The sequence below is a fragment of the Cnephaeus nilssonii genome, assembly GCF_951640355.1.
Source record: "Cnephaeus nilssonii genome assembly, chromosome: 1".
Classification (NCBI taxonomy): domain Eukaryota; kingdom Metazoa; phylum Chordata; class Mammalia; order Chiroptera; family Vespertilionidae; genus Cnephaeus; species Cnephaeus nilssonii.
In genome coordinates this window covers 3678083-3694333 of record NC_137072.1, presented here as the reverse complement: position 1 = coordinate 3694333, position 16251 = coordinate 3678083, and the positions used below count along the sequence as shown (strand labels likewise).

At 40.8% G+C, this 16251-nt stretch overlaps 1 protein-coding gene across 5 annotated transcripts in view; it reads left to right on the top strand.

Annotated features, from left to right (window-relative positions):
* The window catches only part of LRRC49 (leucine rich repeat containing 49), a 226464-nt gene that overhangs the window by 128815 nt on the left and 81398 nt on the right, over window positions 1–16251 (top strand). For all 5 annotated transcript variants that reach the window (XR_013813530.1, XM_079771304.1, XM_079771303.1 and 2 more), the window contains one exon: window positions 12720–12803. Coding sequence is in view for 4 of the 5 variants with exons in the window: in XM_079771304.1 (XP_079627430.1) it covers window positions 12720–12803 (84 nt within the window). In the remaining variant the exon portion in view is untranslated. The remainder of the gene's footprint in view (window positions 1–12719; window positions 12804–16251) is intronic.

The following is a 16251-nucleotide window of genomic DNA, read 5'->3' as shown; positions in this document are numbered from 1 at the left end:
TCTGAAATAATTTATACTTAATTGGCACCAAATCAGTATTTACTGAACAAAAGAATTTAATATAAGTATTAATCTAGCTATTTTGTGAAGCTAGGTATCAAAGTTTTGAATTTTTGTTTAGTTTATTTCTCCTTATTATCTCTATTCAACCTTACATCTTACATTAAGAATAAGTATATTCTGTGTGAGAAGATGGCTGCCGACGGGAAGACAGACTGCAAGATAGTGCGTGAGTGAGAGAACTAAAGAGTGTGTGGTTGCACGGGGAGTGTATATGTGTGAGTTGAGGGACAGCTATACTCCAAGGGACTGTTGGGGATTGCCGGACCGGGTTCCCCTGACCGGGCAGCCTCCACTGCTGCTGAAATCCCTCCCGGAGCAACCGGCTCTGACTCGGAGACCGCGCCATCTTGAAGGGGAGAGTGGCTGTTATCAGAAGCCTAAAAATCCTGGGAATCTACACCACCACCACCCAGGGAACAGCTGTGAACCCAGGAACAATGGACCCCAAGCAGCACCAATACGCAGACTCAGATGAGCTCTGCACCTTCTCACAGAAAGGTCAGATTTCGCCTAGGAAAAGGTGAGGTCTGTGATCCAGGCTGGAGAGAGAAACACGCACAACAGGAGCTAGAGGTTCCAGGGAAGTCTGTGCCCCAAAAAATCCACGGCCTTTGGGGCTAGCGTTATCCGCAAATGTGAAAGTGTATCTGCAGGGCTGCTAACAGAAGGGTACTATAAAAAGCAACCCATAGCTGAACTGGGCGCAAAAGGTCAGCCTAAAAATTTTAACAGTGTGCCCGCTGCTTAGAGCCAGGGGAAAAATGACTGCACAGACCCGCCCGCAGTGCCAGAGGGTAAAAGTCGCGAGTTCGCACACTTACTCTGGCTCTTTTTTTTTCTCTTTAAATCCTTGCTTTTGATTACTAAGCCCAATACATAGGATCACCCAATTGGGGACACTCTCACAGACAGCAGGGGAAAGTTGTTTTTCTGGAACCTGGGGATCAGAGCTGGGAGAAATGATCAGAGAACCAGCTCGGGGCAGTCCATACTCACAGACCAGTATTAAGTGTGACAGGAAAAACAAAATCTAAATACTGGCTAGAGAGGACTTATAGCCCCAGAGGTCAATCCAGAAACACTGCCACCCAGGGGTTGAATCACAAATTGACTCTTGTGTAAACACAAATAAAGGAGTCTAAGAAACAAAGAAATACTGCCTGCTGGAAAATCAGGACTGTGGTTTACAACACAGAGGAGCAGTGGAACACAGGGAACTTCAATACTGTCCTGATTACCAGACAGGAAACAGGTGAACCAAACAGAACAGTAGAAGAAGTGAATGACCTTCACTACTGCACATTTTTATTTATTCATCTTTTACTTAAGAAACTAAATTCTTTATCTTTTTTCCTCACTTGATTTTACCTTTTTAATTATTATACTTTTATCTTTAATCAGTATTATTACTACTACTATTTTACCTTATTTTTAAGTGTCATTTTATTTTCGCTTTATTTTATTTTGGGATTAGTGTTCTACATTTTATTTTAATTTTTCCTTTAGCATCATTTTACTCTATCTCAACTTTACCTTTATGCCAACACTCTCTTCCTCACTTTTTCCCTTTTGGTGTTGTGTTTTTCTTACCCTATTCCTGCTTTAGATTTTCCCTATTCCATCTTTTTACCCCCTGTTAAAAATTCACCATATTTATATATCTAACTAGAGGCCCGGTGCACGACATTCGTGCACGGAGGGGGGTTGTCCCTCAGCCCAGCCTGTACCCTCGCCAATATGGGACCCCTCAAGGGCAGTCGGACATCCCTCTCACAATCCAGGACTGCTGGCTCCCAGCTGCTTGCCTGCCTTCCTTCCTGATTGCCCCTAACCGCTTCTGCCTGCCAGCCTGATCACCCCCTAACCCAGTGATGGCGAACCTATGACACGCGTGTCAGCACTGACACGTGTAGCCATTTCTGATGACACGTGGCCGCTGAGGCGGCCGCATGCCGAGGATGAAACATTTGCTGCTCCTGAGGATGAAACATTTGCGAAATAATGTTTTTTCCTCAAAGTGACACACTACCCGAGTTATGCTCCTCAGTTTTTTGGCGAAGTTTGACACACCAAGCTCAAAAGGTTGCCCAACACTGCCCTAACCACTCTGCTGCCAGCCTGTTGGCCCCCAACTTCCCTCCTCTGCCGGCCTGGTCACCCCTAACTGCCCTCTCCTGCAGGGTTGATCACCTCCAACTGCCCTCCCTTGCAGGCTTGGTCCCTCTCAACTGCCCTCTCCTGCTGGCCATCTTGTGGTGGCCATCTTGTGTCCACATGCGGGCAGGATCTTTGATCACATGGGGGCAGCAATATTGTGTATTGCAGTGATGATCAATCTGCAGATTACTCTTTTATTAGATAGGATAGAGGCAGGCGGAAAGCTTGGCTTCCTCTGTTACTTAGGAAACCTTGCTCTCTGGTACAGGGGTGGGGGCCAGCTGGTTTGCCCTGAAGGGTGTCCCGGATCAGGTGGGGGTTCCCTTGGGGCGTGGGGCGGCCTGAGTGATGGGCCTGTGGTGGTTTGCAGGCTGGCCACGCCCCCTGGCAACCCAAGCAGAGGCCCTGGTATCTGGAATTTATTTTCCTTCTACAATTGAAACTTTGTAGCCTGGAGCGGAGCCAAGCCTGGGGCTCGCTCCGAGGCCGGCAGCCGTTTGTTTTGGGGTTATAATTGAAACTTTGTTGCCTTAAGCGGGTGGGCCTGGCCAGGGTGTGCGGAAAGTTTGCTTCTCCTGTTGCCGGCGGCAACCCTGGCCTGCTCTCTCAAGCTCCATTCTGCCGCCATTTGTTTGAATTTGTTTACCTTCTATAATTGAAACTTTGTAGCTTGAGTGGAGGCTTAGGCCTGGCCAGGGCAGGCGGAAAGCTTGGCTTCCTCTGTTACTTAGGAAACCTTGCTCTCTTTGGCTGTAGCCATCTTGGTTTGGGTTAATTTGCATACTCGCTCTGATTGGATGGTGGGCGTGGCTTGTGGGTGTGGCTTGTGGATGTGTCGGAGGTATGGTCAATTTGCATATTTGTCTATTATCATATAGGATTCCTGATCCCCTGCTGTAAGTCCATACACACCTCTCTCTCCTCTTTCTTCACTATTCAAGAAGATAGAAATCATATCAAGTATCATTTCAGATCACAATGGCATAAAACTAGAAATCAACTACAATAAAAAAAATCAAACACCTGGAGACTAAATAGCATGCTATTAAACAATGACTGGGTTACCAGAGAGATCAAAGAAGAAATAAAAAGCATCATGGCAACAAACAACAATGAAAACACAACAATCCAAAATCTATGGGACACAATGACAGCAGTCTTGAGAGGGAAGTTCATAGCTGTACCAGCCTACTGCAAAAAACAAGAAACAATGGTAATAAATTACCTAACCCTACAACTCAAAGAGTTAGAAAGAGAGAAACAAGAAAAGCCCAGCATAAGCAGAAGGAAGGAAATAATAAAGATCAGAGCGGAAATAAATGAAATAGAAACAAAAAAAAAATACATAAAATCAACAAAACCAAGAGCTGGTTCTTTGAAAGGATAAACAAGATTGATGAACTTCTAGCCAGGCTCACCAAGAAGCAGAGAGAGAGGACCCAAATAAACAAAATCAGAAATGAAAGAGGTGAAATAACAACCAATCCCACAGAAATAGAAACAATTATGAAAAATACTATGGACAACTCTTTTCCAACAAAATGGACAACCTAGATGAAATGAACATATTCCTAGAAAAATACAAGCTACCAAAACTCAACCAAGAAGAATAAAAAAACCTGAATAGGCCGATAACTACCAAAGAAATTGAAACAGCTATCAAAAATCTTCCAGCAAACAAAAGCCCTGGTCCGGATGGCTTTACAGGGGAATTCTACCAAGCATTCAAAGAAGAACTAAAACCTATCATCCTCAGACTATTCCAAAAAATTCAAGAGGAAGGCACACTTCCAAGCTCTTTCTATGAAGCCAGCATTACCCTAATCCCAAAACCAGATAAAGACACCACAAAAAAAAAGAAACTACAGGCCAATATCCTTAATTAACAAGATGCTAAAACCCTCAACAAAATTCTAGCAAATCGGATTCAGCAATACATTAGAAAGATCATACACCATGTCCATCTGGGATTTATACTGGGGATGGTACAATATCTGCAAATCAATAAATGCGATACATCACATAAACAAACTAAGAGACAAAAATCACATAATCATATCAATTGATGCAGAAAAAGCATTTGACAAAATCCAACGTGTTTTCTTGATAAAACCTCTCAGCAAAGTGGGAATAGAGGGATCATACCTCAACATAATAAAAGCCCTATATGACAGACCTACAGCCAACATCATACTCAAGGGGCAATAACTAAACTCATTTCCCCTATGAACAGGAACAAGACAAGGATACCCACTTCACCACTCCTGTTCAACATAGTATTACATGTACTAGCAATAGCGATCAGACAAGAAGAAATAAAAGGCATCCAAATTGGAAAAGAAGAAGTAAAACTGTCCTTATTCGCAGATGACATACTATACATAGAAAACCCCAAAGACTCCATCAAAAAACTATTAGACCTAATAAATGAATTTGTTAATGTAGCAGGATACAAAATTAATGCCCAGAAATCTATGGCCTTTTTATACACCAATAATGAATTCACAGAAAGAGAAATGAAAAAAAAATCTCATTTACCATTGCACCAAAAAAATTAAGGTACTTAGGAATAAACTTAACCAAGGATGTAAAAGATCTGTACTCGGAAAACTATAGGACATTGAAAAAAGATATAGAGGAAGACATAAACAAATGCAAGAACATACCATGTTCATGGATTGGTAGAATCAACATCATTGAAATGTCCATACTACCCAAAGCAATCTATAGATTCAATGCAATCCCCATTAAAATACAAATGGCATATTTCACAGACATAGAACAAACTCTCCAAAAATTCATCTGGAATTTAAAAAGACCCCGAATAACCACAGCTATCCTGAGAAAGAAGACCAAAGTTGGAGGGATCACAATACCAGACATTAAACTATATTACCAAACCACGGTTCTCAAAACTGCCTGGTACTGGCACAAGAACAGACACATAGACCAATGGAACAGAACAGAGGACCCAGAAATGGACCCCAGTCATTATACTCAGTTAATATTTGACAAAGGAGGCAAGAGCATACAATGGAGTCAAAACAGCCTATTTAATAAATGGTGCTGGGAAATCTGGTCAGATACATGCCAAAAAATGAAACTAGATCACCAACTTACACCATACACAAAAAACAAACTCAAAATGGCTAAAGGACTTGAACGTAGGATAGGAAACCATAAAAATCCTACATAGGCAGCAAAATTGCAGACATATGTCATAGCAACATCTCTACAGACAGAGATCCTAAGGCAAGAGAGACTAAGGAGAAAATAAACAAATGGGACTACATCAAAATAAAAAGCTTCTGCACAGCAAGAGAAACCATCAACAAAACAACAAGGAAGCCCACTGCATGGGAGAACATATTTGCCAATGATATTTCAGATAAAAGTTTAATCTCCACCATTTACAGGGAACTCATACAATTTAACAAAAGAAAGATAAACAACCTAATCAAAAAATGGGCAAAGGACCTAAATAGACACTTTTCAAAAAGGACATTCAGAAAGCCAAGAGACACATGAAAACATGCTCAAAGTCACTAATCATCTGAGAGATGCAAATCAAAACAACAATGAGGTACCACCTCACACCTGTCAGAATGGCTATCAACAAATCAACAAATGACAAGTGCTGGAGAGGATGTGGAGAAAAAGGAACCCTCGTGCACTGCTGGTGGGAATGCAGACTGGTGCAGCCACTGTGGAGAACAGTATGGAGTTTCCTCAAAAAACTGAAAATGGAACTCCCATTTGACCCAGTAATCCCAGTTCTAGGAATATATACCAAGAAACCAGAAAGAATATATGCACCCCTATGTTCATAGCAGCACAATTCACCATAGCGAAGATTTGGAAACAGTCTAAATGCCCATCAGCAGATAAGTGGTTTAGAAAACTGTGGTACATCTACACAATGGAATACTATGCTGCTAAAAAAAAGAGAGAGAAGGAATTCTTTTTTTTCCCCATTTTTCTTTTTTTTTAAATTTCTTTATTGATTAAGGTATCACATATTTGTCCTCATCCCCCCATTCCCATCCCACACCCCTCCCCACACATGCCCCCACCCCCCTGTTGTCCTTAACCGCTGGTTAGGCTTATATCCTTGCACATAAGTCCTTTGGTTGATCTCTCCCCTTTACCCCCACCCTCCCCAACCCTCCCTCTGAGGCCCGACAGTCTGATCCATGCCTCCTTGTTTCTGGGTCTGTTCTTGTTCATCAGTCTATGTTGTTCATTATTTCCCCTAGATGAGTGAGATCATGTGCTATTAGAAATACACTTATAAGAACCGAAAATTAGACAAGCAATAATGGTTATGCTGACAGGCAAATGAATCATCTGTAGTGAGTTTCTTTCTGGGCCAACAGTTCTTTTAGACCCAATTTCAATGTTAAACAGTTCCTTATGTGTACATGTCAGCCATGACATTTCAGTTCTGGATGGTGGACAAATGGTGGTAATGCAGGTCCGACCTTCTCTGGTTTGGTCCTGGGCAACCTGTAGTGACGCACAGCTGTTAAGTGCTAGTATGGCAAGGCGACGTCAGCGTCTTCCATCTCTGGACTGCTTCTCTTCTGTCTTCATGGCTGGAGTAGTCCTGTCGATTCCTCTCTGTTGCTGGAATCAACATGGTCTTGGAGTTGTTTTCTGAAAATATACAAAGATATTCTCTACCAAAAGTTAATAAAGGAATATTTTCTATAAATTTTACTTGGGATCCTTTTTTATTTTTGCCCAAATGATTTTCCTCTGGCTTGTTTTGACACCTTGTGTGTTTTTCATGGGTGTCTTGCTTTTAGCCTTACAATTAATTTTCTAAGTATTAATTTTCTAGATGTAATTACTTACAGGATATTTTTCCTTACATGATATTCTTCTACTATCCCCCCATTTTTGATTTAAATATTAGGATGCTTTTGAAAATTTTATAATGTAGTCTTGATGGCTTTTAAATTTTAATTGTTTGCATTATAATATTACTGTTTTAGGTTCATTACATGGTGCGCAATTTCATCGTGAGATGAACTACCAATAAAATTTTTAGTTAACACTTTAGGAACACCTTTTTGTCCAGTACAATTAATTTTTCTAGAATATTCACTTGTTTCAACTAGCCAATTTAAATTTGCCTGAAAACTTTACTACTATTTTACTGTCAAATTTATTACTCTAACAACAATCTTATTTTACCCTGTAAATATTAGTGGAAAGGATTATTTGCCTTCTTGAGTAGGTCCTGAGCATTCCTGGTGGTAGGCTGGATTTAGATATCAAAAACCCACTTCCCCACACCATGGGTACAAGACAACTCAAACAATTATTGTTGTAGTGAGAGGGCATCTGCTGTCGGCAAAGTCTCTGTCGGTCACCTGGGTCCTGATCTGGGCTGGGCATGGGAAGCATGAAGCAGCCATGGGAGCAGGAGACCTCCTTCAGAAGGGGCTAGGGTTCAGGCCCCTGCAATGTTGGGGGTGGTGAGGGTCTTTGCCCCACCTCTGTTGATCCCCAAATGAGAGAAGGAATTCTTACCATTTGCAGCAGCATGAATGGACTGGAGAGCATTATGCTAAGTGAAATAAGCCAGTCGGAGAAAGATAAATATCACATGATCTCACTCATTTATGGATAATAAAGAACATTATAACCTGATGAACAAAAAGATAGATACAGAGGCAAAGAAGCATCGAACAGACTGTCAAATTACAGCGGGAAGGCTGGGGAGTGTTGGGGGGAATAAGAGATCAACCGAAGGACTTGTATTGCATGTATATAAGCATAACCAGTGGACACAAGACACTGGGGGAGTGGGGAGAGGGGGTAGAGGAGGCCGGGGGAAGGTCAATGGGGGGGAATAAAAGGAGACATATGTACTACTATTTGTAATACTTTAAAAAATAATTTAAAAAAATAAGTATATTCCATATTGTAAAAGACACTTTAAATTTCCCCAAAATCACATTAGCTTTCTGTTCCTTTTTAAACAACTAAATCATATGGCAGATTACTACTGAATGTTAACCTCAACTTTTTTATCTTTTTAAAATCAGTAAAATGCATTTAAATATATCCTGAGTATAAAAACATTATTAATTCCATTTCTTATAAGACATAGCTTCTGGTCCTGATTCTAGTTCTGTTACTAGCTGTGTGACCTTATAAAAACTCCTAGGAAGTACTTCTCAGAGAATTCATTTTCTCATTTCTAAAAGGAGAGGCTTCCAGCGGATGCATTTTTAGTCTCCTTTTTAATGTTGTAATAGTTTCTCTTTGTGCATGTTCAATATACTTCTTTAGTCTAGGTCTTTCTTTGTTTTCAGAAGCATTTATAATGGCTCACCCTCTAAACTATATATTCATGGCCCCTTTGACCTTACTTAATTTTAATATAACAGATAATAACCTATGTACTGGTCAAAATAGGCCAGATAATCTACAGTAACGACTTATCTAACCTCAGTAGATTAAAGTAACAAAGATTACTTCATGTTAATACTAATTGTCTGCCCATAGTATGTAGTCCCAGAACTTGGCTGTGTGTTGTCCTCATTCCAGGACCACGACCTTCAAAGTACCCATTATCTGAAGCTTTGCAGATTCTGTGACAGAGGCGAGAGGGAAATAGCTGTATCAGACATGTTTCTGAAAGCTTCCACCTAGAACTAAACATGTCACTTTTGCTCATGTGGCATTGGCCAAAGCAAGTCAATGTCCACACTTAACTTTGAGGGGCAGGTGTATTATCTCACAATGTGGCCTGGATGTAGGAAGACACAGGAATATTTGGTAAACAGCTCTTATGACTATTCATCATGTTATTTATGGTAGGAATACAATTAGTACTATATTTATGGAGGGAAATTTGCAAATGTATCAAAAGCTCTAGAAATATGTTTGTCATTTTATTTAGCAGTTAAAGTTTTAGGTAATTATTGAACAAATATACAAAGATGTATATTCAATAATTTGTTAAGTATATGTTTATTGAATATCTATTATATGCTCGGAGCTGACATGTTCTATACTATTATGGAGCACTTTGGGGTAAGAGAGTGGAGAGATAGTGCCAGAGACAATTCAAATGAAACAGGTTACTAGTAAATGTTGTTCAGGGTACTATGAAAGCATATAAGAACATTTCTTCTGACCTACTTTTCAGTCATCTGATTCTCTCATCAGCTGTGTAAAATATATTCTGCAATCCCCTCCCCCTGAATTTTTAATTTCAATTTTTGTAACTTTTCACTTTTGAAAGAGATTTCCTTCAAATGTGCTAAATTGTTTTTTATAGTTTCCTATCTCTGAAAATATTTTCAAGCTTGTTTTTTTATGAAGAAATTGTTTTCTCAAATTGGAACATAATTTTGAATGCCTACAAATCTTTTGATAATAAAAATTAAAAGTTACATGGTTATAATTTACTCTGTTAAATTTTGATAATCTTCAGGGGAAAAATATCAAGATTGTGTATACAGATCACAACTTTTAAAAATTTGTTCATACTGAATATTGTAAGGTAATAGAGAAATGATAAAATTTGAGATAAGGTGTTGTTATTATGACTTATTTTAAAAATCTTTCTAACCTGTCTATAATATTGTTTAACAGTTTTTAAAATATAAGAAATTAGACTGGCCAAATCAATTTAGAAACAAAGTAAAAGAAATTATATTAATTGAGAATAATTTGTTAATATCAATGGAGAATTTTAAAAGGCTTTCACTTTTTTTATCATTAAATACAACTCTGATTTGCAACCATAAATAAAATCAAAATTGTTAGAAGTATCATTTTGATCCTCTTAATCTTCATAATAAAAAATTTAAGTCTTTCTATGTGGGACTCTTGTGCTCAGTGTACTATACAAGCTTATACAAGCTATTCCCCTCTTTTTTCTTCTCTCATTATTTTGCTCTCTTGTATTTATTTTTTTTCTTTCTTTTTTTTAAAAAAATTTTTTAATTAATTAATTTATTTTTTTAATAAATCTTTATTGTTCAGATTATTACAATTGTTTCTCCTTTTTTCCCCCCATATCTCCCCACCACCCGGTTCCCACCCCCCCTGTGCCCTTACCTCCCCCCTCATTGTCCTTATCCATAGGTGTATAATTTTTGTCCAGTCTCTTCCTGTACCCCCCACACAGACACCCCTTTCCCCCTGAGAATTATCAATCCACTCCCATTCTATGCCTCTGATTCTATTATGTTCACCAGTTTATTCTGTTCCTCAGATTTTTAATTCACTTGATTTTTAGGATCACTTGTTGATAGATATGTATTTGTTGTTCATAATTTTTATCTTTACTTTTTTCTTCTTTTCCCTCTTTTTAAAGAATACCTTTCAGCATTTCATATAATACTGGTTTGGTGGTGATGAACTCCTTTAGCTTTTTCTTATCTGTGAAGCTCTTTATCTGCCCTTCAATTCTGAATGATAACTTTGCTGGGTAGAGTAGTCTTGGTTGTAGGTTCTTGCTATTCATCACTTTGAATATTTCTTGCCATTCCCGTCTGGCCTGCATAGTTTCTGTTGAGAAATCAGCTGACAGTCATATGGGTGCTCCCTTGTAGGTAACTAACTGTTTTTCTCTTGCTGCTTGTAAGATTCTCTCTTTGTCTTTTGCCCTTGGCATTTTAATTATGATGTGTCTTGGTGTGGTCCTCTTTGGATTCCTCTTATTTGGGGTTCTGTGTGCTTCCTGAACTTGTAAGTCTATTTCTTTCACCAGGTGGGGGAAGTTTTCTGTCATTATTTCTTCAAATAGGTTTTCAGTATCTTGCTCTCTCTCTTCTTCTGGCACCCCAAAAATTCAGATATTGGTACGCTTAAAGCCATCCCAGAGGCTCCTTACGCTATCCTCACACTTTTGGATTCTTCTTTCTTTCCGCCTCTCTGGTTGGGTTTTTTTTTCTTCCTCATATTCCAGATCTTTGGTTTGACTCTTTGGGTACGGTGGTCTGCAGTTGAGTGTCTGTATATTCTTTATTTCAGACAGTGTATGCATAATTTCTGACTGGTCCTTTTCCAATTTTTTCGTATTCTCATTAAGGTCCTTGAAGGTCTCTTCAAGTTTCTCAGCGGTTTTTAGAAGATTCTTGAGTAACCTTATAAATGTGGTTCTGAACACTGTGTCGTCCATTAGTTTGCTTTCCTCTATCTCTCCTACTCGTGACATACTTGGGTGTCTCCGTATTTTGGCTGCCTCCCTGTGTTGATGGAGTGGCTTTGTGTGGTCAGTGACCTATAGGGGCCGGTAGCTCAGCTTCCCCAATCACTCTAGGTGGTCGCTCTTGGTATACCCCTTTGTGGGCTGAGTGGAAAGTCTTGGTGTAGTTAAAAGCCTTGATTGCTGTTGGTACACTGGGAGGAATTGACCTCCAGGCCTTTTGGCTGTGAGGACCTGCTGTGTCTATAACGGAAGAATTGCTGTGCTGGAGACACAGTAGGGCTTTGGTGCTCACTGAGTCTGCCTCTTGAATGTGTCCCTTATGAAAATGGTTGAAATCTGGTGTCGTCCACACCGACCACTAGATACCCTAGTGTCTGGAACTCCAATGGGGTGCAGGTCTGAGGCCTCCCAGCAGGAGCTACAGCAAGAGCTACAGTTTTCTCCTCTTTGCTTGGGCGGTTTTGGAGCAGTCTGACTGGAGCTGCAGTTAATTTGGTTGAGCTGCCACAGGACAGGCCATTTATATGTAAAGGCCGCTGTGTGGAGCCTGGGCGGGTTTGTAGAATGTGCGGGGCGGGGTCTCAGGGCAGGGCGGGGTCTCAGGGCGTCACTAGGCTGGGGCGTGGCCAACGGCCATGGCTGCCTTCAGCCGTCTCTGCCTTTCTGCGTTTCCAAGTCCCCGTGTCCCGCGCTCCAGCGCAGCAAACCCTGATTGCTGGGCGCACCTCTGCAGAAAAGTCACTCTCACTCTCCGACCTATGGCCGAGAGTCCAGCTTCTCCCCGTAGGCGTCTGGGTCCCCCGCGTGTCCTCAGAAACTGGAGTTCAGAGTGATCAGGAGTTTGTCTCCCTTCGGTTTGAAGAAAAGCCGCGCGCCCAGTCGCCCGCCGCCAGCCCGCTTCACACGCCTCCGTACCTCAGTTCTCCAGCATTTGCGCTCCCTTCTCTTCTTAGTTGTAAATCTACCACTCAGCCAGCTTTCCCGTGGTTCTGGGTAGTAGACGTTTTTTTAGTTGTATTTTTGAAATTGTTGTGCGAGGCGGCAGTTTAGTTGTTTAACTTTGCCGCCATCTTGGTTCAAATCCCTGCTCTCTTGTATTTAGCTAGATTTGTCTCACCTCCATAGTTGGGAGTAGAGTTAAGACTGCAGTTTTTTTAAGAATAAAGAACAAAATAAAGATGAACATGATAACTTTTTTTAAGGGCATAGTTTCTATTAGTTAAATTAGTATGCTTCTCACAAAGAAAAGCAGACTTATAGAACCAAAGATATTTAGCATAAAAGAGGTTAAATACTTAATAATTTTTTTAAATTTCTTTAGGAAGAAGAAAGGCGTATGGCATCTGTTGTAGCCAAAAAAGAGGAAGAGAAGAGGCGGGAAAGTCATAAACAATCCTTGCTTAAGGTATTTTCTCCCATGGCTGCATGCATGTGTGTGCTCATACCCACTGCCCTGAAGCCAGCTAGTCAGCTAGAAAAGTGGTTTCCAACTCTAAAATGCTCATTCCTATCAATAGAATGTTTTTTATAAACACCCCTAAAACTTTTATAAGTTTACTACCTATAAATAAACTTGTACTTCTGAAATACAATATAATGTACATTATAAAACTCATGCAAAAGCTATTTTAAAAGTAAGAGATAAAAATAAATATAACAGAAGTTATCATTTGTTTCTATACAAGTGCATCGCCTGTGTTTTCTCGTGGATTTAAAGTTCTAAATTTGAAAACTTTCTGTTAGCTTCTCTGTTATAGATTTGGTAAAGATTTTGAGAAATACAGGAATTGAAATTTGTTATAAACTGGTTTTAAGTGATTCAGCATATCAGATATTTCTTTCCTTAAATAAAATGTTTCATTTTAAAATATTTTACATTAACATTACAATGTATAATAAAGACAGCTGAAAGCCTATGTCTTGTACTATGCTGTGCTCTAAAACTAAGGATATCACCCTGATGATCATTACTCATTTGTGTCTTACCTAGGTGCTTTTCTTTTTAAAAGGGGACATATGTAATACTTTCAACAATAAAGATAAATTTAAAAAAATTAAATTAAAATAGTGTTCAGAATTCAAAAAATGACTACGAGGGATGCCAAGTTGTATATAATAAACTTACAAAATAAGAAAACTTGTGTGTGTGGGGGGGGGTGTTCAAAATGTTGTGTATCTTGGTGGGGCTATGGATTACACACAGGTATATGCATTTGTCAAAATGGATCAAAGAGTACACATTAATCTGTGTCTTTTACTCTATGAAAACTACTCTTAAATGAGCAAAAAAGAAAAACAATTTGGTCCCAAGCCCTCTCAGCTCAGCACTACTTCAAAAATAATTAGAATCATTTCTCTGGATACCTTAGTATCCACCTGTTTTTCTCACCTGTTGTTATCTCTAACCTGCTGACTCCTCCACACCTTTGTTTTCCCTCATTCCATTAATTAGCTGTGCTTTCCCCCCTCTTGGCACCTTTACCTTTTTATTGACTTAGCCAATAAGATTTTAGTTTTCCCTGTAATGGAATATTCCTAATGGTTGGCCAAAAACACATTGGCTTATAGGAAATATAGTTGTAGACAGTATTTTCTTTTAATTCCTTATTGTTTACCATATTACATAAGTCTCCTTTCCCCCCCATTGACCTCTTCCCAGCCACTCCCACCCCCAGAACATGCCCTCACCCCCCTACTGTCTGTGTCCATTGGTTATGCATATATGCATGCCTACAAGTCCTTTGGTTGATCTCTTATCCCCCACCTCTTACCCTCCCCTTGTAGGCAGTATTCTTTAAATTTGAAGGAGCAAGATTTACCATTGCCAGATACTAATACTGGCAAACTTCTGACTGGTTCATTTAGAAAAAGTAGTATTTCTTGCCATGCCACTGCTGCTGTCAGATGCATAAATGAATGAGTGAATAAATGAACAAAAATCCATAAATAACTATTTCTCTCTGTCAACCTCCAGTCAGCCAGAAAACCAAATGCATAGAGCCCTCATGATAGCCACTCTCCATTAACCCACTGTCCCTCTCTCTTTCGAAGTGCTCTTGGAAATGAGTAGAAATAATGGCATTGCTTAGGTTAAAAATTGGATTTTCCCAGTCATCTGCAAATAACTGAAACAGAATTTCTTAAGATCAGATGGCTTCTTATTACAGACTAGAGGCCCAGTACACAAAATTCGTGCATGGGGGTGGGGACCCCTCAGCCCAGCCTGCACCTTCTCCAATCTGGGACATCCCTCTCACAATCCTGAACTGCTGGCTCCTAATCGCTCACCTGCCTGACTGCCTGGTCACCACTAACTGCCCCCCCCTCTGCTGGCCTGATTGCCCCTCACTGCCTCTGCCTGCCGGCCTGATCCCCCCCAACTGCCCCATCCCTGCCGGCCTGGTTGCTCCTAACTGCCCCCACCCCGTCAGCCTGGTCACCCCTAACTGCCCCCTGCCAGCCTGGTCACCCCCAACTACCCCCCTCTGCTGGCCTGGTCACCCCTAACTGCCCCCTCCTGCCGACCTGGTCACCCCCAACTGCCCCCCCGCCAGCCTAGTCACCCCTCACTGCCACCCCTGCCAGCCTAATCGCCCCCAACTGCCCCCCTGCTAGCCTGGTTGCCCCCAACTGCCCCCCTGTTGGCCTGGTCACCCCCAACAGCTCCCCCTGCCAGCCGGGTTGCCCTTCACGCCCCCCCTCACCTGCCTTGCCGCCCCACGCATCCTGCTTGTTCAATTGTTTGGTTGCCCCTCATGCCCCCCCCACCCCCCTGCCACCTGCCTGGTTGCCCCACACAGCCTGCTTGTTCAGTCATTTGGTCGTCCCTCGGGCCAGCTCTGGGCAGCTGGGCAGCCGACATCCAAGGCTTACCTGTGCCTTGGGCTGGCCCTGGGTGGCTGGGGGGCTGAGGGGACCGGGGGACAATAGAGGCAGACGTACAGAGCGGCCAGACCCGCCTGAGGGTGGGCCCAGCCGTGCTGTGCGCCTGTCGCCCTGGTGGGGCTAAGAGGACTGGGCGCCACCATCTTGTGGCTATGGGTGCTGTCATCTTTGAGGATGTGGAGGTCAATTAGCATATTCCCTCCTTATTGGCTGTGGGCTCTGCCAGCTTTGTGATGTCATGATGGTCAATTAGCATATTCCCTCTTTATTAGATAGGATTTGGAAAATAATTTACAGTAGAATAGTAGATTCCTATTTTAGATAAGGAGGACATACATAAAATGTCAAAAAGTCTCAGAAGTATATACTTATTATGTATAACCCCCTTAGCTATATAGACAAATTTGAAATATCAAGCAATAGAAAAAATGCTAAAATCAGAAATAGACTTTTAAAAAGTTTAGTTTTAATTACCCTTGTCATTGCTTTTTATTCATATTCAGTGCCATTTCTACATGCTAAAAATTTTAGATAACCAAATATAGGTACAGAGGTGGAACTAAAAGTAATTATTCTACACATCACATGCAAAATGAGCAAATGGGCGAAAACCTTCCTAAGAGAAAGTGTCTGTTTTCAGCTTCTGACCTAATTAATATGCCATATAATGTTAACTTTTGATAGTAGTATAGAATAGAATAGATTAGTGATTATTTTCCCTAATACATTTATATAAGTTGACTAGAAACATTTCAACATGGCACTGTTTCTTTCAGTAGTCTAGAACTACTTTTTCGACAGGTTTCTATGAGAGAATGGAGCCCCAGTGCCCTAATCAGTGGTTCTCAAAGTGAAGTTCATTAGCAAATTCAAGAACCCCACCTGAAACTCACTAAATCAGAATGGGGTTTGAGCTAGCAATTAATGTTTTAATAAGCTCTCTGTGACTTAAGGCCCTCTAAAGTTTC